Here is a 24787-nt window from a genome sequence, read left to right on the forward strand (position 1 = left end):
AACGCAGTATTCCACAAGTGGCCCTAACCAATGTCCTGTACAGCCCCAACATGACCCTCCCAACTCCCTATACTCAAGGCACTGGCCAATAAAGGCGAGCGTACCGAACACCTTCCTCACCGCCCTGTCTACCTGCGACTCCACGTTCAGGGAGCTATGAACCACTTCCTTTCTTTATCCCCCCAGGGCCCTCAATTCTCTGCCCCACTATAAATTTCTCTCAAGCCTTCAAAGTATGTAACAACACAGCCTCAGTGGCCAACCACAGTAAAGAGAACCCCATTTCTCCCCCCCTCAATCAATGTACTCCCCTTACATACAGCAGGCCTGACTGCATACGATAGCTACCGCAGTCAAATAGTTTCCTCCCACACAATAACTGTTTATTCCCTTTATTCATTTATGGGATGAGGTCTTCGCTGGCCAGGCAGCATTTATTGTCCATCCCTAATTGCCCAGAGGGCAGTTAAGAGTCAACCACATTGCTGTGGGTCTGGAGTCACATGTAGGCCCAGATCAGGTAAGGATGGCAGTTTCCTTCCCGAAAGGCCATCAGCGAACCGGATGGGTTTTTACAACAATCACAATGGATTCATGGTCGTCATTAGTTTGTTAATTCCAGATATTTTATTGAATTCAAACTCCACCATCTGCCGTGGGTGGGATTCGAACCCGGGTCCCGGGGTCTCTGGATCAACAATCCAGTTATCACACCGCTAGGCCATCGCCTCCCGTGCGATGTACAGCCAACAACGGTCGCTGCAGTGCAGGGAAATGTCAGCGACTGATTTGGACACAGCAAGATCCCAAGAGGCGACAGGGTGCAGTTAAAATCCCCCAAATCCCAAGGACTTTGCTGTCCAGGGATGAGGCCATTTCCCACAATCCCCGCGCCCCCCGGAGCTACCACGGGGAGGCACAATCGAGAGGCCTACTCGCTCTGCAGTCACGACTGTGTGCCCCCTCCCCCTCTCCACCTCCTAGCGGAGGTGACTGGCATTCAGGAAGGTGGCGGCTGGGCCAGGGCGAGTGCCGGACGTCGGGCAGTGCCCGCTGCCAAACCTTACCTCGATGGCAGGGTAGGTCCTGGTGCTGTCTGTGCTCTTCTCTCCGGGGATACTCCCAGCCGAGCGGCCCTCGCACTTGTATCGGAATCGCATCCCGCGTTGTTTGGGCTGCTCCAATATCCGGATGTAGGGAGCCGCTGGAAAGGAGCGTAAAACGTAAATGCAAACAAACAAAACCCTTCAGCAACACATCGTGATTGCGAAAGCTTCAGGACTGGCCGTAGATCAAAAGAACGAGCAGTAACTCAGTCCCGGCCAAAGGGATGAGGAATCGAAAGCATTTAGCCACATCTGCCTGAGACTCAAAGCCAAATGAACTGAATAGTTTTGAAGATCTGACTGCATTATACCACAAGACAGATGATTTATTTTCCCTGGTGCCTCAGAGGCTGAGGGGGTGACCTTATAGAGGTTTATAAAATCACAAGGGACATGGATAGGGTGAACAGCCAAGGTCTTTTTCCCCCAGGGTGGGGGGAGTCCAAAACTGGAGGGGCGTAGGTTTAAGGTGACAGATTTACAAAGGAGCTGAGGGACAGTGGTTTCACGCAGAGGGTGGTGCGTGTATGGAATGAGCTGCCAAAGGAAGTGGTGGAGGCTGGTACAGTTACAGCATTTAAAAGGCATCTGGATGGGGTCATGAATAGGAAGGGTTTAGAGGGCTAAATGCTGGCAAGTAGGAACACAAAACGTCAGAACATCAATGCCAAATATGACGAGGAACACAGAAGTTGCTTCAGATAAAAATAGAACCAAGCAAGCTCAACGGTTGCAGGGAAGTAATCGATATTCTGGGTGACAGAATCTTAAAGGTTATCAATAATGTCACACCACAGATGTGAAAAGTTGTACGAGAGAATTCGACTCCAGGACTGCTCAGCACTAGGATCGAACACGGGGCAGATTCAGAGATGGACAAAGACAAAAGAACCGCGGACGCTGCAAATCAGGAACAGAAACAAAGCTGCTGGAAAAGCTCAGCAGGTCTGGCAGCATCTGTGGAGGAGACAACAGAGTTAACGTTTCGGGAACGATGACCCTTCCTCAGACCCCAATTCTGCTGGACATGCTGAGCTTTTCCAGCAACTTTGTTTCTGTTCAGAGATGGACAACTTTGATTGGAACTGGAGATAAATCCTACATTTATTGGGGAATAGCCAAGCTGAGTTAATGTGTTTAATTGAGGCTTGCTATGCGTGATCCAGTTGAAACTGTTGTTCCTGATTGGCTGTGAGATTTCTCAGTGGAGTGAGTTAAGGGTAACTTGTGACAATTTACATGCAACAGAGTTGCCCGAATTCTGGGAAAACTCTCTTCCCATGCCACCCCATAAGGGGTAGGCCATTTAGAACAGAGTTGAGGAGAAACTTCTTCCCCTAGAGAGTGGTGGATATATGGAATGCTGTGCCCCAGAAGGCAGTGGAGGCCAAGTCTCTGGATAGCTTCAAGAAAGAGATGGATAGAGCTCTTAAAGATAGTGGAATCAAGGGTTATGGGGATAAGGCAGGAACAGGATACTGATTGTGGATGATCAGCTGTGATCATAATGAATGGTGGTGCTGGCCCGAAGGGCCGAATGGCCTACTCCAGCACCTATTGTCTATTGCTTTGGCAGAGACGGTATTACTTAAGTAGGGTGACAAAACATCTGCAAACACGTTGGCTCAGGAAGCAAGTCTACTACACACACCAAAGCCCCTTATAGAGTGGAACCAGGCCATTTGGCCCATTAAAGTCTATACTTCGCAGATCAGGTAGGCTGGGTACGCCCAGAGGAAATGCCGCGCCGCGAGCTAAGAATTTGTACCGGCCGTGCACGCCCTTTCGCCACAAGGAGGCGGGGAATCTCGCGGTGAGTAACTCATCTCCCGACTCCCCCAAACCCCGTCTATGGTCGACAAGGCACAAGCCAGGAGTGGGAAGCAATGCTTCCCCACTTGCCCCTGGGTGGGAGCAGCCCGAACAACACTCGAGGAGCTCGACACCATCCAGGGCTAAGTGGCACCCCACCCCTCGCCAAACAACTGGCACCATGTCCATTCTTTGCACCATCGGCATCGGGTACTACCGACTCGGAAATAGATCGCCGAGTCAAAATCTTGGGAATTTCCTCCCGAACTTAACTGAGGAACACAGGCTTCAGTGGGTCAAGGAGGCAGTTCACCCCCACCTTCTCCAGGGGCAATTAGGGACGGGGCAATAAATGCCAGCCTTACCAGTGCCAGCCACGAAAGATTAAAGTAGATGCTTGTGGCAGACTAACCTGTATTGACAGCAGTGTTCCACTGTGTCGCTCCGATTGGAAGGAAAGCTGCAGGGGGAGGGGAGAACATGCAGAGAAAGGAGAGGTTACTTCAGCAAGTGTTTAGCACACTGGCTCTTTGCAACAGGGCAGCTTCACCTCCCAGAAATTAGCCATTCTGCACCATGTTCTCATGTTCAAACAGCACAACACCGCACCAGTGAACAGAATGGCGAAGCACACTTGAGGAAGACCAGGGCCCATTACTCAAACTGATGCACCTGTACGTCTCACACCCTCAGGTTCTATTCCCTTCATGTAATAGACATACCCCCTGTCTCTGACACCCTCTCCAGCCCCCTACACCCCCTCTCTATCTCTGTAACCCCCTCCAGCCCCCTACACCCCCTCTCTATCTCTGTAACCCCCTCCAGCCCCTACACCCCCTTCCTATCTCTCACCCCCTCCAGCTCCTACACCCCCTCCCTATCTCTGTCACCCCCTCCAGCTCCTACACCCCCTCCCTATCTGTCACACCCTCTAGCCCTCTACACCCCTCCCTATCTCTGTCACCCCCTCTAGCCCCTACACCCCCTCCCTTTCTCTCACCCCCTGCAGCCCCTACGCCCCCTCCCTATCTCTGTAACCTCCTCCCGCGCCTACACCCCTCCCTATCTCTGTCACCCCCTCCAACCCTCTACACCCCCTCCCTATCTCTGTCACCCTCTCCAGTCTCTACACCCCCTTCCTATCTCTCACCCCCTCCAGCCCCTACACCCCCTCCCTATCTCTGTCACCCCCTCCAGCCCCTACACTCCCTCCCTATCTCTGTCACCCCCTCCAGCCCCTACACCCCCTCCCTATCTGTCACCCCCTCCAGCCCTCTACACCCCCTCCCGCGCCTACACCCCTCCCTATCTCTGTCACCCCCTCCAACCCTCTACACCCCCTCCAGCCCCTCACTCCCTCCCTATCTCTGTCACCCCCTCCAGCCCCTACACCCCCTTCCTATCTCTCACCCCCTCCCTATCTCTGTAACCTCCTCCAGCACCTACACCCCCTCCCTATCTCTGTAACCTCCTCCAGCACCTACACCCCCTCCCTATCTCTGTAACCTCCTCCAGCACCTACACCCCCTCCCTATCTCTGTAACCTCCTCCAGCGCTTACACCCCCTCCCTATCTGTCACCCGCTCCAGCCCTCTACACCCCTTCCCGCGCCTACACCCCTCCCTATCTCTGTCACCCCCTCCAACCCTCTACACCCCCTCCCTATCTCTGTCACTCCCTCCAGCCCCTACACCCCCTCCCTATCTCTGTCACCCCCTCCAGCCCCTACACCCCCTCCCTTTCTCTCACCCCCTCCAGCTCCTACACCTCCTCCCTATCTCTGTCAACCCTCCAGCTCCTACACCCCTGTCTCTATCACCCCCTCCAGCCCCCTACACCCCCTCCCGCTCTGTCACCTCTTCCAGCCCCTACACCCCTCGCTATTTGTCACCTCCTCCAGCCCCTACACCCCCTCCCTATCTCTAGCCTCTAGACTCTCTAGGGAAACAGCCCCTCTGCATCTATCCTGTCAAATCCCCTACGAATCCTGTATGTTTCAATTAGGTCACCTCTCATTCTGCTAAACCCCAATGAGCACATACACTCCGTCTCATAAGGTAGCCCTCCATTCCCACAAACCCAGTGAACCCTTCTCCAATTTGCCTCCGTTCCCAGTTTCTCCGTCCTCAGTCAAAGGGACCAAAACTGTTCACAGCTTTCCTACCATGATCTGTTTAGTACCATGCATCACTTTTTGCAAGATCTCCTGATTTTAATTCTTTTAGAATGGGAGCCAGAATTCTATTCACCTTCCCTACTAACTGATGGCAGCTTTTTGTGATATGTGTTTGAGAAACCCACCCATCTTTCTGCACTGCGGCTTCCTGCAATCTTACACCAAGTGAACAATATTCGCTCCCCACCCTTGCTCTCAAAGGCCATGATCCAAACTGGAAGTTTGTATGCATGTGTACTCCTCATTATAACCAGTCCGTCCAAGTTGCAACAAACGCCCCTTTCCCCCCAACCCCGGCTCACTCCCCAGACTTTTCAATATCCCTCCCCATCTAAATCTAGTGACCTGCTCATGCAGTCTGCCTCAATCTACTCTCATCAACTGAGCATAAAACTTCCTCTACACTGTCCCCCATCAAAATTTCCCAGGACGGGGACAGTGCAAGGTTCGATACAGAGTAAAGCTTCTTCTAAACTGTGTCCATCAAACACTCCCAGGACAGGGACAGCACGGGGTTAGATACAGAGTAAAGCTCCAGCTACACTGTCCCTCATCAAACACTCCCAGGACAGGGTCAGCACAGGGTTAGATACATAGTAAAGCTCCCTCTACACTTTCTTCAGACCCTTCCAGTGCAGGGACAGCACAACAATATGGCTACCTTTAGAAAGACCGTACATTTGCCAATGCTTTGAAATCTGCAATTTCAAAGAAAGGACCTTAAATGTTGGAAGCACTCAACAGGCCAAGCAATATCCGTGGAGAGAGAAAAAGATCGAGGTATTAACTTAGCCTGGAGACCTTTCAGCAGAGGAGCCCTGGCCATAGCTGGGGAAATGGAGAAAGCTTGGAATACTAACCTGGAGGTAAGGAACAGTGATCATAACGTCATCGTTTAGAGATGTGAGATGCAGAAATGTAACTAAGTGGCCAAAAAATAGTAGACTTAAGGCAGTGAGGAATTGCAGGGGATTTCACGATTGATACAAAAGATTTGCACAACTGTAGTCAGGAGTGAAAATATAAACAAATAGACACCGCACCAGCAATACTGAAAGCTGGGAGCCTGTGCTCGGGAAATGAACTGATTCTGTCTGGCCCTCCTCTTCGTTGGGAAAAGAAAGCATTCCAGGTAAATTAAACAGGAGATAAAGAGGCTGGGAGTCACTATGAGTTGAGCCAAAAAGGCATTAAGTGTTAGAGACACAGACTGCAAAACACTGCCCCACTCAATAATCATCTTTTTGGATTTAGTTATGGCTGTCTAATAGAGGAGAGCTTGCAGAGGGTCATGCGCTCAAAAGTCTGGGTGGGGGGGGGGGGGGTGGTGGATCTGGGGTTGTATCCTACCTCAAGACTTGACTACCAAGAAAGAGCTGCTTATTACGGAGACAAAGGGATGAAATATCAATCCAGAAATGTTTCCAACACACACATACATGCACAGAGATTCCTGGTCAGTCACTTACTGGAAAAAACCCATCACTGTCTAATCCCCCGCCCGCCATCAATGTTCAAATGGGGAGTAGATTAGTCATCCTGTACCACATGCAATATGACAGTGTTGATTATGTTCATTCAGGGGACCATAATGTCACTGGCTAAATTAACATTTATTGCCTATCCCTAGAGGGCAGTTATAGAATGCACCCTGTCCTGCACATCCCTGGGCACTATGGGACAATTTAGCACGGCCAATCCACCCTGACCTGCACATCTTTAGACTGCGGGAGGAAACCGGAGCACTCGGAGGAAACCCCGCGCAGACACATTCCCACGTTAAGAGACAATGCCGTGGGTCTGGAATCACATGGAGGCCTGACCAGCTGTAGCCGACAGATTCCTTCCCTAAAGGGCCTCATTAAACCAGGTGGGGATCCTTTTCTGACAATCGATGATGGATTTGTGCTCATCATTAGACCCTTAATCCCAGATCATTACTGAATTCAAATTCTTCCATCTGCTGTGGCGAGATTCAAACCCAGGTCTCCAAATTAACAGTCTAGCAGCTCGGGCATTTTCTGCTTTATTGCAACCTGAAATCCACATTCCCTGCCTACTCAGACAACCTTTCACCTCCTTTCATATCAATAATCTTTTAAAAAATTGCTCAAAGCTTCTACACCCACTGCCTTTTCAGTAAGGGAAAGTTCCAATGTCTCACGACCTCAGAAAAATTTGTCTCGTCTCTTAACTTGCTGATTTTACTTCTAAAACAGTGAGATCCCTCATCCTAGATTCGCCAACAAGAGCAAATATTCTCAGCCCACCTCTGGCGAGATCCCTCAAGATTTCAAATGTTCATCAAATCTTCTAAGCACAACCCTCCCATTTCAGGTAGGAGTCCGGTTCTCTGAGCCACCTCCAAGGAATTGAAATGCTTCCGACCAATGCTGTCTACGGTACTCCAGATGCGGTCTCACCAGAAGCCTGCGTCCCCGAAGCACAACCTCCTGACTTCTGTTTTCACTTCCCCTCACATTAACCAGCAACATTTCCAATTAGTCTGCCTAATTCCTTGCCGTATCTGTACCATTTCCAGTTCATGCACTAAGGCACCCAGATCCCTCTGCTTCTCAGACACTTCCAAGCTCCAAATTTTAGGTCTCGTTTTTTTTTAGTCTTTCTGCCAAAACTGCCATTTGCCACATCTTTGCCCATTTCACTTCGAGTCGTAAAGATGTACGATATAGAAATAGACCCTCCAGTCCAATTCATTCACACCTAACCAGATATCCTGATCCCATTTGCCAGCATTTGACCCGTATCCCTCCAAATCCTTCCCCCTCAGAGTCACAGAGCACAGTAACAGACACTTCAGTCCGTACTGACCATAATCCCCAAACTAAACTAGTCCCACCTGCCTGCTCCTGGCTCCAAACCTTTCCCTGTTCCTGTGCTTACGCAAATGTCTTTTAAACGTTGTAACTGTACCCACACCCACCACTTCCCCTGGAAGCTCATTCTACATGTGAACCACTCTGCGTAAAGATTTGCCCCTCATGACTATTTTTTTAAATCTCTCTCCTCTCACCTTAAGAACATGCCCCTAATCTTGAAATCCCATGTACCCACCACTTCCTCGTGCAGCTCATTCCATACGCACTCCACCCTCTGTGTGAAAAAGTTACCCCTCAGGTCCCTTTTAAATCTTTCCCCTCTCACCTTAAACCTATGCCCCTCTAGTTTTAAACTCCCCCCACCCTGGGGGAAAAGACCTTGGCTATTCACCCTATCCATGCCCCCTCATGGTGTTATAAACCTCTAGAAGGTCACCCCTCAGACTCTGACGCTCCAGGGAAAATAGCTCCAGCCTATTCAGCCTCTCCCTGTAGCTCAAACCCTCCAACCCTGGCAACATCCCTGTAAATCTTTTCTGAACCCTCTCAAGTTTCACAACATCTCTCCCACAGCAGGGAGACCAGACTTGAACGCGGTATTCCAAAAGTGGCCTCCCAATACAGCCTCAACATGACCCTCCCAACTCCTATACTCAACCCACTGCCCAATGAAGCCAAGCTTACCAAATGCCTTCCTCACCGCCCTGTCTACCTGCGACTCACTTTCAAGGAACCATGAACCTGTTCCCTAAGGTCTCTTGGTTCAGCAACACTCCCCAGGACCTTACCATTAAGCGTCCAAGTCCTGCCCTCATGTAAAAACTTAAAGAACTGTGGATTCTATAAATCAGGAACAAATACAAACCTGCTGAGCTTTTCCAGCAACTTTGTTATTGTTCCTGCCCCCTGATTTGCATATCCAAAACACACTAACCTGCGTTCATTTTATACTGCCCTTGTCACGCCTTAATTTTCTATCAGTGTTTGGGTCATGAGCAAATGCAACAGCCAAGCTCAATCCCACTACTTCGCAAAGCTGTGCCCTCAGCTGCTTACTCCAGTCCCTATACACTCTGCCCCCCACTCCATTTACAAGTCCATTGACGACACCGCCACTGTAGGCGATGTGACGACCGGGTACAGCAACGAGACAATTTGGCAACATGGCTTAAAGACAACAAAATCTCTCCCTCAACATCTGCAGATCAAAAGGAGCTGATCGTTGATTTTAGGAAGCGCAGTGGAGAGCCCAACTCTGTCTGCACCAACAGAGCTGAGGTGGAGATGGTCGAGAGAGCGCCAAGTTCCTGGGAGTGACGATCGCCGGCAATCCGTCCTGGTCCATCCACGTCGAAGCACAACAACGCCTCTCCTTCCTCAGGCGGCTTTGAAAACTCGGCAGGTCCATTAGGACCCTCACCAATGTTTACAGATGCACCACAGGAAGCATTCTATCCAGGTGCCAGCATGGCCCGGTTTAGCTACTGCTCTGCCCAGGATCGTGAGAAACTGCAGAAAGTTGTGAACACAGCTCAGTCCATCATGCAAACCAACCTCCCATCCACTGGCTCCACCTACACTTGCCCCTGCCTCAAGAAGGCAGCCAACATCATCATACACCCCTCCCACCTCCTGTTTGTAATCTCTTCCATTGGGCAGGAAATACAACAGCTTAAATGCGCAGACCAACAGATTCAAGAACAGCTTCTTCCCCGCTGTTACTAGACTTCTGAGTGGAATTCTCAAATTTTACGTTTAATGTTGATCTCACTCTTTGTGCAGCTTCTCTGCAGCAATAACATTGTATTCCTCGCTCTGTTCTAGTACCCTAATGTACTTTATATGGTATGGTTTGCCTGTACTGCATGCAAAACATAAACCTTTCACTGTATCTAGGTACATGTGACAAAAATAAATCAAGTCCAACTTTAATTCCCTTCATCTAAGTTATGTACATAAATTGGACAGCACTTCAATCCCGGTATCGATCCCCGTGACAAACTACTCTTTCGAGCTTGCCCAACAAACAGAGACCCATTTACGCTTACCAGTAGCTTTCTACAACCTTTGACCAGGCCAAAATGTAACCCCTGCGCCATTTCCTCACTTTATATAATAATCTTTGATGTGTGCTGCACATGCATTCTGCAAATCTAGATACAGCGGATCCACCAATTCCCCTTTATCTCTAGCATGTTACCCACTCAAAATAAACTTCAGTCGATTAGTCAGACATGATTTCCTTTTCACAAAGCCCGGGGTAGCACAGTGGCTCAGTGGTTAGCATCGCTGCCTCACAGCGCCAGGGACCAAGATTCAACCCCCCCCTCCACCCCTGCAACTTGGGTGACCGTCTGTGTGGAGTTTGTACATTCTCCCCACGTCTGCCTGGGTTTTCTCCCATTGGTTCTACCCAACTTGTATCCTCTGTAGTAAGGATTGGTTCAAAATATCTGTTCATTCTTCTCTCATCCCCTTATTTTCCATTATTAATTCTGCAATCTCACCTTCTATGGAACAAACACACTCTTGTTAACTGTTTGCTTCTTTAAATATTCATAGCAACTCGTACTGTCTATTTTTATACTGCCAGCCAGCTTTCGCTCATTCTTCCCTCATTAATTTTTGAACACACTGATTTTTTAAAAAATAATCCTCTGACCTGCCACCCATTTTGTATGATTACATACTTATCCCTTTCAGTTTCATACTATCTTTAACATTTTTAGTTAACCACAAACAATGGGGTTCATCCTGTGACTTTTTTTTTACTAGTTAAAATGTATCTGTGTTGTCTGAAATTTCTCCTTAAGTGTCTGCCATTGCATCTCTACTTGTTAACCCAACCCGACAACTCACCTTAACTAGTATAGTGCCCTCAAAATTCCCTTTACTTACTTTTGTTTAGAAAAGTCGTCTCAGACGTACTCTTTTCTCCCTCAAATTGAAGGTGAAATTCAATCAGGTTATGATCACTATTACCCATGAGCAAAAATGCAATTCCCCCAAAATCCCAGGCTCCTAGTGGACTCCAACACAGGTATTTCAAAATGCACTTTATGCTTGTGGCTCCTAGTTCTTGTCTTATGCAAAAGTGTAAACATATTTTCTGCGTTCAACCCTACCAAATCATTTTGTCACCTTAGAAGACCTCTATTGAGTCACCGAACTCCCTTTTCTGGTCAACGACAAAACCTCAGCTTGCCCAGTCTGAAAAGAATAACTTCTCAGTTCTGGAATCATTTCAAGAATCTTTTATCTTACATATGCCTCTTTAGACACCAGAACTATTCACAAAATCGGTCCAAATGTGGTCCAATACAAGCTTAATGTAGTTTCCTATTCTAGTCCTCTTAATATGTCTGGGTTTTTTTGGCTTTTAATACATGTGTGGTTAATTTTTGGTATTCTTTAAAAATTTGTTTGTGGGAGGAGGGTATTGCTGGCTAATATTTATTGCCTGTCCCTAGATGCCCTGGAGAAGGTAGTGGTGAGTTGCTGTCTTCTTGAACTGCTGCAGTCCATAAGCTGTAGGTGCAATGATGTTGAGGATTTCCAGTGTGGAACGATAGTATATTTCCAAGTTAGGATGGAGAGTGGCTCAGTGTACCCATGCATCTGCAGCCCTTGTCCTATTTGGAAGTGGGTCGTGGGTTTAGAAGGTGCTGCCTAGGGATCCTTGGTGAATTTCTGCACAGCATCTTGTAGATAGTCGCAGCAGTGTGTACTGAGTGTCGGTGGGTGGAGGGAATGGATAATGGTTCTAATCAATTGGGGGCTGCTTTGCCCTGGATGGTGTTGAGCTTCTTGAGTGTTGTTGGAGCTGCCCCCATCCAGGGGCAAGTGAGGAGTATTCCCTGCCACTCCTGACTTGTGCCTTGTAGACGTTGGACAGGCTTTGGGGAGTCAGGAGATGACTTACTCCAATTTCTAACCTCTGACCTGCTTTTCTGGCCACTGTGTTTATGTGGTGAGCCCAAGTGAGTTCCTGGTGAATGATAACGCCCAGGATGTTGACAGTGGGGGGATTCAGTGATGGTAACACTGTTGAATGTCAAGGGGCAGTGGTTAGATTATCTCTTAGTGGCGAGGGTCAGAGCCTGGCATTTGTGTGGCGCGAAGGTCAATTACCACTTGTCAGCCCAAGCCTGGGTATTGTCCAGATCTTGTGGCATTTGAACACGGACTGCTGAATGGTACTGAACATTGTGCACTCATCAGCGAATATCTCCACTAATGACCTAATCGAGTCAGAGGTTTACTGCAACTTAAAACATTTCCCACTTGGCTGCGTTTGCTCCAAATCCATCCATATCTACTCTATCCATGTACCTGTCCAAATATTTCTTAACATGACAAAATTCTCACCTCCACCGCTACCTCTGGCAGCCTGTTCCAGACACTCAGTACTGTCTGTGAGATAAAACTGTTCCTCTGGTCCTTTTGTATCTCTCCCCTCTCACTTTAAACCTGGGCCCTCTAGATTTAGACTCCCCTACAATGGGGAATAGCTTTCCCCCACCTACCTGATCTGTGCCCCTGATTTTGTAAACCTCTAAAAGGTTACCCTTCAATCTCCTACACTCCAGCCTCTGTTTATAACTCAAACCTTCCCGTCATGGTAGCATCCTAGTAAATCTTTTCTGCACTCTTTCTAAGTTTAGTAATATCCTTTCTATAGTAGTATGATGGAGGAAGGTCATTGATGAAGCAGCTGAAGATGGTTGGGCCCAGGACACGACCCTGAGGAACTCCTGCAGAGATGTCCTGGAGCTGTGATGACTGACATCCAACAACCACGAACATCTTCATATGTGCCAGGTATGACTCCAACCACCGGAGAGCTTGTCCCCTGATACCCACTGATTCCAGTTGGGGCTCCTTGATGCCACACTCTATTGAATGCAACCTTTATGTCAAGGGCTGGCACTCCCACCTCACTCTCTGGAATTCAGCTCTTTTGTGTGAACCGAGGCTGTAATGAGGTCAGGAGCTGAGTGGCCCTGGTGGAACCCAAACTGGGCGTCACTGAGCAGGTTATTGCTGAGCAGGTGCTGCTCGATAGCCCTGTTACTGACACCTCCCAGCAATTAACTGATGATCGAGAGGAGCCTGTAGGGGCAGGAGTTGATCAGGTTGGATTTGCCCTGCTTTTTGTGTCCAGGACACACCTGGGCAATTTTCCACATTGTCGGGTCGATCCCAGTGTTGTAACTGCACTGGAACAGCTTGGCCAGGGGAGCAGTAAGCTCTGGAGCACTAGTCTTCAGTACTATGGCAGGAATGTGGTCAGGGTCTGTAGCCTTTGCAGTATCCAGTGTCTCCGATCATTTCTCAAGATCACGTGGAGTGAATAGAATTGGCTGAAGACTGGTATCTGTGACACTGGGGACCGCTGGAGGAGGCCGAGATGGATCATCCACTTGGCACTTCTGGCCGAAGATCGCTGCGAATGCTTCAGCCTTATCTTCTGCACGGATGTGCTGGGCTCTTCCATCTTTGAGGATGGGGATATCTGTGGAGCCTCCTCCTCCACCGAGATGTTTAATCGTCCACCACCATTCACCACCGGATGTGGCAGGACTGCACATCTTAGATCTGATCCGTTGGCTGTGGGATCGCGTAGCTCTGCCTATCACTTGCTTTCGCTGTTTGGCAGGTAGTCCTGTTTGGTGGCTTCACCAGGTCGATATCACATCTTCAGGTCTGCCTGGTGCTGCTCCTGGCATGTCCTACTGCATTCTCCATTGAACCAGGGTTGGTCCCCTGGCCTGATGGTAATGGTTGAGTGGGGGATATGGGACAGTGGGTGGTTGTCCCTATCTCTGAGCCAACATTCAGTTCCCATCTGCTCTGGAAATCTTGGATTAGGAAGTTTGTACGAAAACCCCAGGTGGACCATGCGTGGGGAGCCCGGGCCCCTCAGCTGAACACTGAGTAAGTGTGCAGTGCAGGGAGCATAAGTCAGGATCATTCCTCAAAGCTCCAGGGATGACAGGGACCTTAACTAAGGTTTGTGTAACCTGCTCCAGACTTACCACGTGGATGAGACAGTCAAGGAGGCACAACATTGCCTCTACTTCCTCAGGCAGCTTAGGTCCACAAGGTCTCTCACCAACTTCTACAGATGCCCCATTGAAAGTGTACTGTGTGGGTGCATAACAGCCTGGCATGGCAACTGCTCTGCCCAGGACCGTAAGAAACTACAGGAGGTGGTGTACACAGCCCAGATCATCACGGAAGCCATCCTTCCATCCATGGGCTCGCTGATGTGGAAAGGTGGCTAACATCATCAAAGACCCATCGCACCCCGATAATGACCTCCTCCAGCCTCTTCCATCAGGCAGAAGATACAGAAGCCTGAACACACGCACCAGCAGGTTCAGGAACAGCGGCTTCCTGGCTGTTATTAGACTGACGAATGGACTCTCTAACTTCAAATAACATTGATCTTGCCAAGAGCACGTCCTGTGCAGTGTAACTGGTACGCATCTGTCTAGTTTTTTTTCCCCTCACCCTACAATCTGTATGCCCATGATCTGCCTGTACTGCTTGCAAAACAAAGCTTTTCACTGTACTTCAGCACACGTGATAATAAATCACTCAACATTCTCGGGAATGTGGAGCATCAGCATGCGATTTTGATTGGAGCTTCCCTTCAGAAAGGGATTAAATAGGGCGGCCGTCGAAAGTGATCTTGTTGTTGGGCAGTCAGGGGCTATCAAGGGTATCCTTAAAACCAGAGGGAGTGGTCAGGAGATGTGTCTCCCACACAGCCAGGCCGACTGTGGAAACCGCTGGGTACCAGCTGATTATTTCAAGCCCAGGGTCAAGTGGTTTGCTCCACGCTGATATCAACTTCACCGCTCAGCATGGGAGATGGGACAGGACGTTGGTCAGGCCTCTTCTGGAACACTGTGTCCAGTTCTGGTCTCCCTGTTTACAGGGAGGATATTATTAAGTCGGAGAGGGTTCAGAAAAGATTTACCGGGATGTTGCTGCAAGTGGAGGATTTGAGTTATAGGGATAGGCTGGGATTTTTTCTGACCTGAGCGTGCTTGCTGGTGGAGGGGTGACCTCATAGAGGTTTATAAAAGCATGAAGGCTGTGGGCAAGGTGAACACCAGAGGTCTTTTCCTTGGGGTAGGGATGTTCAAAACTAGGGGGCATAGTTCCAAGGTGAGTGGAGTAAGTTGTAAAAAGGAACAACCTCTTAATGTAGAGAGTGGTTCGTGTGTGGAACGAACTGCCAGAAGAAGTGATGGATGTGGGTACAGTTACAATGTTTAAAAGGAATTTGGGTACGTACATGGATAGGGAAAGGTTTAGAGGGATATGGGTCAAATGCAGTCAGGTGGAACTAGATCAGTTTGGGATCGTGTTCGGCACAGACTAGAGCCACACAGCACAGAAACTGACCCTTCGGTCCATCCAGTCCATGCTGAACATAATCCCAAACTAAACTAGTCAGACCAAAGGATTTGTTTCCATCCTGTATGACTGTACAACTCAGTATGAGGAAACAGAGTCAAAACAGGAGGAGGGCTGCAAGCTACAGATCCTATACCTCACTGAACACCCCCTGTTCCAAAGTAACAGCATGGCATGGAGTAAAACTGCCCCCACACTGTCCTTTGAACTTGCTGTTGATGTGTCTGTAACTTCTGTTAATTACCATCCGTCCGTGCCTGGGAATGAGGCAGACACTTTCCTGCTAAATTACAACAATTTGCTCCCTGCAATTTGGAACTGGGTTGAAATTGGCAAAGGAATCTTAAAAGCAACCCCAGAGAGGGAACAGAACGTGACCCTTTCGGGGACAGATTACAGATACACAAAATCACAGAATCCCCATGCAGTGTGGAAGCAGGCCATTTGGCCCTTCAAGTGTCACTGACCCCTGAAGAAGAGCATCCTAACCCAGAAACAACTCCTTACCTTATCCCTGTAAACGTGCATTTCCTATGGCCAACCCACCCTAACCCGCACATCCCTGGGCACAACGGGACAATTTAGCACGGCCAATCCACCCTAACCTGCACATCCCTGGGCACTATGGGACAATTTAGCACGGCCAATCCACCCTAACCCGCACATCCCTGGGTACTATGGGACAATTTAGCACGGCCAATCCACCCTAACCTGCACATCCCTGGGCACTATGGGGCAATTTAGCACGGCCAATCCACCCTAACCCGCACATCCCTGGGCACTATGGGACAATTTAGCACGGCCAATCCACCCTAACCCGCACATCCCTGGGCACTATGGGACAATTTAGCACGGCCAATCCACCCTAACCGGCACATCCCTGGGCACTATGGGGCAATTTAGCACGGCCAATCCACCCTAACCTGCACATCCCTGGGCACTGTGGGACAATTTAGCACGGCCAATCCCACCCTAACCCGCACATCCCTGGGCACTATGGGGCAATTTAGCACGGCCAATGCCCATCTTTGGACTGTGGGGGGGAATCCGGAGCACCCGGAGGAAACCCACGCAGACACGGGGAGAATGTGCGAATTCGTCAAAGACAGTCGGCCGCGGGTGGGATCGAACCCGGGTCCCAGGCGCCGTGAGACAGCAGCATTAACCACTGATCCAGCATAAGACAAAAACAATTTATAACGAGAAAGCTGGGGGTGATTTGTATAGCAGGTGGTGATGGCCACGATGTATTTCAAACAGATTTTGGGTGAGGAATAACTATCAGCCCCAGGATATAAGAGAGAACTTCCCTGATTTTCTTCTTAATATTGGCTGTGGAATCTTTTATCCAAACTTAGAACATAGGAATGGGCGTAGGCCATTTGGCCACAGAGGCTCTGCTGTACCATTTCCTACATGCGTAGCTGATTAGGATCTCTAGAGAGACAGACAGAATCTCTGCTTAATGTCCTGTCTGAAAGTCACGGCTCTGATGGTGCGGTGCTTCCTCAGCACCAACCCTCCGACAGCACAGTGCATCCACTATTAACATCTGAGGAGTTATTATTGACAAAAACTTGACTATAAACACAGCGGCTACAAGAACAGGTCAGGGTTAGGAACTCTACAGCGAGTAACTCACCTCCTGACCCCTCCCCCCCACCCAAAGCCTGACCCACCATCTACAAGGCACAAGTCAGGAGGGTGAGGGAATACACCCCCTCCCCCCACCGACTTGCCCCAGGATGGGGGCAGCCCCAGCAACTCTCAAGAAGCTCGACACCATCCAGGACAAAGTCCCTGTTTAATTGACATCACATCTACAAACATCCCGCTCCCTCCACCCACCAACGCTCAGTCGCAGCAGTGTGTACCATCTACAAGATGCTCTGCAGAAATCACCAAAGATCCTCAGGCAGCACCTTCCAAACTAGCTACAGAGAAAGACAAAAGGTAGGAGATACGTGGGAACACGAGCACATCCAAGACACTCACCTTCCTGACTGGGAGATACTTCGGCTGTTCCTTCATACTCACTGGGTCAAAATTCTGGAGATTCCACCCCTACAAGTGTCCCGATATCCCAAAGACTGAAAAGGACTAAGGTAGCAGTCCACTGCCACCTTCGCCAGGGTGATTATAGATGGGCAATGAATGCATGGCCAGTAACACCCACATTCCAAACTGACAGAAAACACCCTCAGCGCCGACCCTCCGACAGTGCCAGCCCACTCCCCCGGCGCTGACCCTCCGACAGCGCCCGCTCCCCCGGCGCTGACCCTCCGACAGCGCCCGCTCCCCCGGCGCTGAATGTAGACTCCAGTCTGGGAAGTGAGGGTCAAACCCCCAATGTTCTGATTCAAATTCTTTACCAGCTGACAGAAACAGACACCTGAAACAGGCCATTCTGCCCATCCAGTCCGCACTGGTGCTTAATAACCCCACCAGTCTAACTTCCCCCGTGGCACTATCACTGTAGCAGATGCCAGGTCCTGTAGAACAACCTACGACCCTCCCAATACAAAACAACCCACTTGATCATCTCTGGCATTGCATTGCTGTAGCACCTACACCTACTTCAGGAAGATGCTGAAGAACTGCGCAGCCAATGAAGAATTTTCAAAACCCAGCAACTAGTTGGGAAGACCTTTCCCACACAGCAAGATCCCAGAAACAGCAAACATTGTGCCCCACACCTATTGGGCAGTAAGATAAACATTGGCTTTAGGAATGGACAGATAGAATGGAGTTTGCCTACAGTGTTACTCACTCCAGCCACAGCCCCCAGCCCTCCCAAAACACCAAAAAACGCAGTGTAGCACTCCCTACAGCTGGGAGGCTGTAGGTCAAGTCTGTACTACCAACTTCTTCAGGCCAAAGATCCCCATTGAGTTCCCACTTTCGCTGCAAATGTGCTAACCAAAATAGCAGGCCAACTCCTAGCGGGACCCCTCTCACTTCCAATCCAGATACTCTTGGCACAATTAATTTTTGGAGGGAGAGAGAAGAAACGACAGAGACACACAGGCAAAACGAAAGCCGGATGGAGTTCCAAAAAAAACCGCCTGGAAGCAAACACACAGCGACTGAGCAATGGCAAGCGCTCAAAAGGGAAGTCTGGTCCTACCGAGTGAGGAAGGGGGGTGGAATTAACTCGAAATGCAGAACAGGGATCCTCATGCCAGAGGTGCAGCTTAAAAGGGGGACAGATACCACCAGATAGACTACTCGTTCCTTTCTGAAGGCGGGGGGGGGGGCGGGGGGCGGTAAAGGGGTGAGATAAATTAAGTGTGCGTGCAAACAAGATTTGAGAGGGGTTTGGAACATAAGCTGGTCACTTTGCCTGGCTGTTTTAATTGGGCGTGATTTGGTTACACACACTCACCTTCCATTTGATTGTAGGGAGAAGGCAGCTTCAGGTCTCCTCGGGGAAGAGGGCGGGTAAGGGTGGATCGAGAACTCCGAGTTTACAATAGGAGGAAGCGGGGGGGTTGAGAGAGATCGAAATCCCAAACCCCCCGCGTCAATTTCTCCTGGTTGTTTTAGTGAAACTAACACGGAAATAGCCAGGCGCCTGACGTCAGCGCCGGAAAGGAACCTTGTCAAATTGTATCAACGTTCTGCAAACATGTATCGAGTGCCGACGTTCCACTGGCTGGGTTCATTCACAAAAATATATACGGACCCACACAGGGAACGAGAACTGTGTCTGAGCCCTCAAACAGGGCCTTTGAGGTCGGGGGGTGGAGATTTATTCAGTTTCATTTTAATAATGGAACCTCGTTTTCCACTTGAGGGCTCCGCAGCCTCAATATCGAGTTCAGCAACTTTAGGTCACAGGCAGAAAACCCTGCAGATGCTAGAATTCAGTTGTGGACCAACAAGGGGCCTGGAATAACGGGCAGCATCTGGAGGAACGCACGAGTCAGCCTTTCGGGTATTACCCTTCACCAGGACTCCTGGTCCTAAAGAAGGGTAATACCCGACACGTTCGTTTCTCCCTCTCGTCCAGATGCTGCGGGCTTGTTCTCCCAGCCGACACTGATCAAGCAGATGTTCACCTGCACATCTGCCAATGTGGTATGTTGTGTCCAATGCACCCCCGTTGTGGCTTCCTCTACATCGGGGAAACTAAGCGGAGGCTTGGGGACCGCTTTGCAGAACACCTCCGCTCGGTTCGCAATAAACAACTGCACCTCCCAGTCGCGAACCATTTTAACTCCCCCTCCCATTCTCTAGATGACATGTCCATCGTGGGCCTCCTGCAGTGCCACAATGATGCCACCCGAAGGTTGCAGGAACAGCAACTCATATTCCGCTTGGGAACCCTGCAGCCTAATGGTATCAATGTGGACTTCACCAGCTTCAAAATCTCCCCTTCCCCCACCGCATCCCAAAACCAGCCCAGCTCTTCCCCTCCCCCCACTGCATCCCAAAACCAGCCCAGCTCTTCCCCTCCCCCCACTGCATCCCAAAACCAGTCCAACCTGTCTCTGCCTCCCTAACCTGTTCTTCCTCTCACCCATCCCTTCCTCCCACCCCAAGCCGCACCCCCATCTACCTACTAACCTCATCCCACCTCCTTGACCTGTCCGTCTTCCCTGGACTGACCTATCCCCTCCCTACCTCCCCACCTATACTCTCTCCACCTATCTTCTTTTCTCTCCATCTTCGGTCCGCCTCCCCCTCTCTCCCTATTTATTCCAGTTCCCTCCCCCCATCCCCCTCTCTGATGAAGGGTCTAGGCCCGAAACGTCAGCTTTTGTGCTCCTGAGATGCTGCTTGGCCTGCTCTGTTCATGCAGCCCCATACTTTATTATCTTGTTCTCCCAGCCTCCTGTTTGTCTAGCTGAATTTTAGGGTTTGGGGAACCTTCTCCCATGTCCTCAGCCCCCAGCTACACTCACGCACACTCTCTCTCTCAGACACGCACACATACATACACACACACTCTCTCACACACTCACTCTGTCTCACGCACTGACACTCACATACATACACTCACTGTCTCCCCTACTCGCACATACACACACCACACTCTTGCTCATGCGCACACTCTCTCAAACACAAAGTCACACACACACATTCTCCCACTCGCTCACACTCTTGCTCACACACACACACTCACTGTCTCTCTTGCTTGCTCGCTCTCACACACTCTCACACATATCTCCACTAAGGTCTCTGATGGACACAGACTAATAAGCCTGCCAGTGCCTGGACATTTTATTCAAATCCGTTTGTGGGCCGTGGCTGGTTATAAGCACCTAGGATTTGTTCCCCATCCCTTGTTGCCCCTTGCTAAGGTGGTGGTGAGCTGGCATCTTGTAGGGACATCCACAGTGCTGAGGAGGTGGGTTTTCCCAAATTTTGACCCAACGACACTAAGGGAACAGCCGAGATATCTCAAAGACAGGACAGTGAGGGGCTGGGAGGGGAATGTGTAGTGGGTTGTGTTCCCATGCACCTGCTGTCCCTTGTCCTTCGGGATGGAAGTGGGTTGTGGGTTTGGAAGGTGCTGCCTGAGGATCTTTGGTGAGTTTCTGCAGAGCATCTTGTAGATGGTACACACTGCTGCGACTGAGCGTCGGTGGGTGGGGAGCGAGTGGGATGTTTGTGGATGTGGTGCCAATCAAAGCGGGGGCTGCTTTGTCCTGGATGGTGTCGAGCTTCTTGAGTGTTGTTGGGGCTGCCCCCATCCAGGGGCAAATGATGGAGTATTCCACCCCACTCCTGACTTGTGCCTTGTAGATGGTGGGACAGGCTTTCGTGAGTCAGGAATTACTCACTGGAAAATTCCCAGTCTCAGACTTGCTTTTGTAGCTGCAGTATGGCTGCAGTTTCTGAGCCCAGGAGGTAGATAATGAGAGATTCGATGATGGTAACACTATGGAATGTCAAGAGGGTGATGATTAAATTCTTATTCTTATTGTTTTATTCTTGACCTGCTGAGAGAGTTTAATGACTTCTTCTCAGTTCTGGTGCTTTGAAAATTCCTACACAGATCTCACACATGAAAACTTTCCTTGTAGAATTAAAACTGTTCCCTTGAAATTACACGATTCGTTTGCTCGCCTGACCTGAACTCCCGATTATAGAGTCATGTGACATGGAAACTGACCCTTCGGCCCAACCACTCCATGCCAACCATAATCGCCCAACTAAACTGGTCCCACCTGCCTGCTTCTGGTCCATATCCCTCCAAACCTTTCCTAATCATGTACTTCTCCAAATATCTTTTATACGCTGTAGCTGTACCCACGTCCACCACTTCCTCTGGAAGCTCATTCCACACGTGAACCACTCTCTGTGTGAAAAAATAAGTTGCCCCTCGTGTGCTCTGTAAATCTTTCTTCTCTTACCTTAGAAATATGTCTCCTAGTTTTGAACTCCCGCACCCTAGAGAAACGACCCTTGTCATTCACCTTATCTATGCCTCTCATGATCTCGTAAAACTCAATAAGATCTCCCCTCAACCTTCTACGCCCCAGTGAGAAAAGTCCCAGCCTATCTTTACATCACAAACCCTCCATTCCTGGCAAAATCCTGGTAAATCTCTCCCGAACCCTTTGCAGTTTAATAATATCCTCCCTATAACAGTGTGACCAGAACTGGACACCGTACTCTAGAAGAGGCCTCAGAACTTTGAGTATAGGGGTTGGAACATCAAATTGAGTCCTGCACTAACTCTATATGATGTTCCAACTCCCACACTCAAAGGTCTGAGCAATGAAGAAAGCATGCTATATGCCTTCCTAACCATCCTGTCTACCTATGATGCAAATTTCAAAGAATCATGTCCCTGAGCCCAATTCTTCTGAACTAAAGTCAAAACTAAACTAAGAGCCCTTGACCTCTTTGTCTGTTATAAACTCAGCAGTATAAATATTTAATCATTTATGCTGATAGGCTTTTTTAAAAAGCAGATACACTCTTGGAAATTATGTATTTAGCACACTGATCCAAATGCGTTTCTGACCACATTTTAAAAAAGTAATCTCCACAGAACTAAACCCAAAGTTCACTAAAAATAGGAAGCCAAATTTCCAAATCATAGAATCCCTAGAGTGTGGAAACAGGCCATTCAGCCCATTGAGACCTCTGAAAAGTATCCCACCCAGATCCAACCTGCTCCTGTAGCTCCACAATTCTCCATGGCTAACCCACGTAGCCTGCACTATGGGGAAATTTAGCACGGCCAACCCACCCTAACCTGCACATCCCTGGGCACTATGGGGACAATTTAGCACGGCCAATCCACCCTAACCTGCACATCACTGGGCACTATGGGACAATTTAGCATGGCCAACCCACCCTAACCTGCATATCCCTGGACACTATGGGACAATTTAGCACGGCCAATCCACCCCAACCTGCACATCACTGGGCACTATGGGACAATTTAGCACAGCCAATCCACCCTAACCCGCACATCCCTGGGCACTATGGGACAATTTAGCACAGCCAATCCACCCTAACCTGAAATCCTAAGGCCGTGGGTGGGAAACTGGAGCTCCTGGAGAAAACCCACGCAGACCCGGAGAGAATGAGCAAACTCCACACAGACAGTTGCCCGAGGGTGGGATCGAACCCAGGTCCCTGGCACTGCGAGGGAGCACTGAGCCACCATGCTACCCCAAAACAGAAGGGCTATCACAAGCAGGATTAAAACCTTTTTTTTGACCCAGTGAGACCAGATCACCATAAAGGATTTCAGGGATAATAGGAACTGCCGATGCTGGAGAATCTGAGATAACACGGTGTGAAGCTGGATGAACGCAGCTGGCCAATAAAGGATGGCATATTACCGTGGGGAGCAAGAGTGATTGTCCTGAGTAAAGATCGCTACCACGTATTGGCCAAAGTCCACCAGGGTCATCCGGGGGTTACCAACATGAAGATGCTAGCAAGAATGGTCATAAAATATGTGTTTATAACCACATTTCTGTGGAATGAGTGCTTCTTGATGATTCTCAACCGAAGTCTCACTGCAAACGGATCTGAGCTGTTTCAGTAAAGCTGAACATGAATAAAATTGCTACACTAGGGCTCCTATCCCATCACCCTTTATTGTACACGTGTGCGGTACACTGCCTGGGGCCAGCCAGCTCAGTCCCTGAACTGAGGCGATTCTCATCGCCTGGTTACTTATATATATTTCTTTTGACAATAGGATTAGAAAGCTTCCACGGTGAAAAAGAGAGTCAAGTCAACTCTGCAGTCCAGAGGCAATCCACTGGCTGCGGTCAGCCACATTGAAGTCAGGACGCTATCAAACTCCTGGTTATCTATTTTTCACTTTCTTCCCTTTTGTTTTGTGCCTGTGGGTGCGAGACACACAATACCAGGCAATAACTGTCAATAACGATTGATAGCCCACCACAAGGAAAATCAACAAAGTGCCCGGCAGCAAGCGGAGCCCCCTGGGTCGGGCGCAATAGCTACATGGGCAAAAAAGCGAAGGGGAAATTAGGGAGCAAATCAAATCAGGATTAGAGGGGGAGATCAAGCAATCCACAGCCCCGCAGTGCCTGCCTCTCATGAACGAGATTGAGAATATTGGTGGAGTCCGCACGCTGCTCCTCCAGGGATGCACGGGTACAAGTGTAGCCCCGGAAAAGGGCTCCCCTCCAAGGCCCACTGCCGATGGCCTGGTTATATCACCCAGTGCTTTTCTGATTGGCCCGGGTTTGACCATCCCAATCAAGGATCTCGTACTCAGTGAGGTCTACCTGGTTCCAATCACTGCATCCATGCGGTGACCGATGAATACCTTATGTTGGAGGGAAGGCAATTGACAAAGCAGCTGAAGGTGGTTGTTCCCTGAGGATGTCCTGCAGAGATGTACTGGGAGTGTGATGAGTGACCTCCATTAGCATGATTCTTTCTGCTTGTATCACGCTAACCAGTACAGACTGCGCACCGACCCCCGCCCAACCCCGACTCCTAGTGATTCATTCTGCTAGGCTTCCTTAGTTGACACAGAGTAAATAAGAAGATCAGGAGTAAGCCATTCGGCCCTTCAAGCCTTCTGAACCATTCAACATGATCATGGGTCACCATCCCTGTAGCTGTCATTTCCTCCCCTTTTCCATTTCATCCCTTCAGCCCTAAGAACTGTATCTAACTCCTTCTTGAAATCATTCACTGTTTTGCTGCCCCCGCGTCGCTTTCTGTGGCGGAGAAATCCACTCTCTGGGTGAAGACATTTCTCTTCACCTCAGTGAACCTCTCGGCCAACCTGTGTATCCTTAAACCGTGGCCCTATGTTTGAGACTCCGTAGACATTGAGAAAATCCTTCTCATCCTTACCCTGTCAAGTCCCAGTTTGAATTTTGTAGGTTTCTTTGAGTCATGCAGTCATAGAGCTGTACAGAATGGAAACGTCAGCTTTCCTGCTCCTCTGATGCTGCTTGGCCTGC

General features: G+C 49.4%; 1 protein-coding gene across 1 annotated transcript; it reads right to left on the reverse strand.

Annotated features, from left to right (window-relative positions):
* Positions 1-716: 716 nt before the first annotated feature.
* On the reverse strand, positions 717-23244 carry LOC125449302 (uncharacterized). Its single transcript, XM_059641491.1, has 5 exons — positions 23174-23244; positions 18493-18603; positions 3331-3378; positions 1068-1204; positions 717-784 (listed from the first exon to the last, which is right to left on the reverse strand). The coding sequence occupies exons 1-5, from the start codon at positions 23242-23244 to the stop codon at positions 717-719; spliced, it is 435 nt and encodes a 144-aa protein (XP_059497474.1).
* Positions 23245-24787: the final 1543 nt, after the last annotated feature.

Source organism: Stegostoma tigrinum, chromosome 42 (genome assembly GCF_030684315.1).
Source record: "Stegostoma tigrinum isolate sSteTig4 chromosome 42, sSteTig4.hap1, whole genome shotgun sequence".
Lineage (NCBI taxonomy): Eukaryota > Metazoa > Chordata > Chondrichthyes > Orectolobiformes > Stegostomatidae > Stegostoma > Stegostoma tigrinum.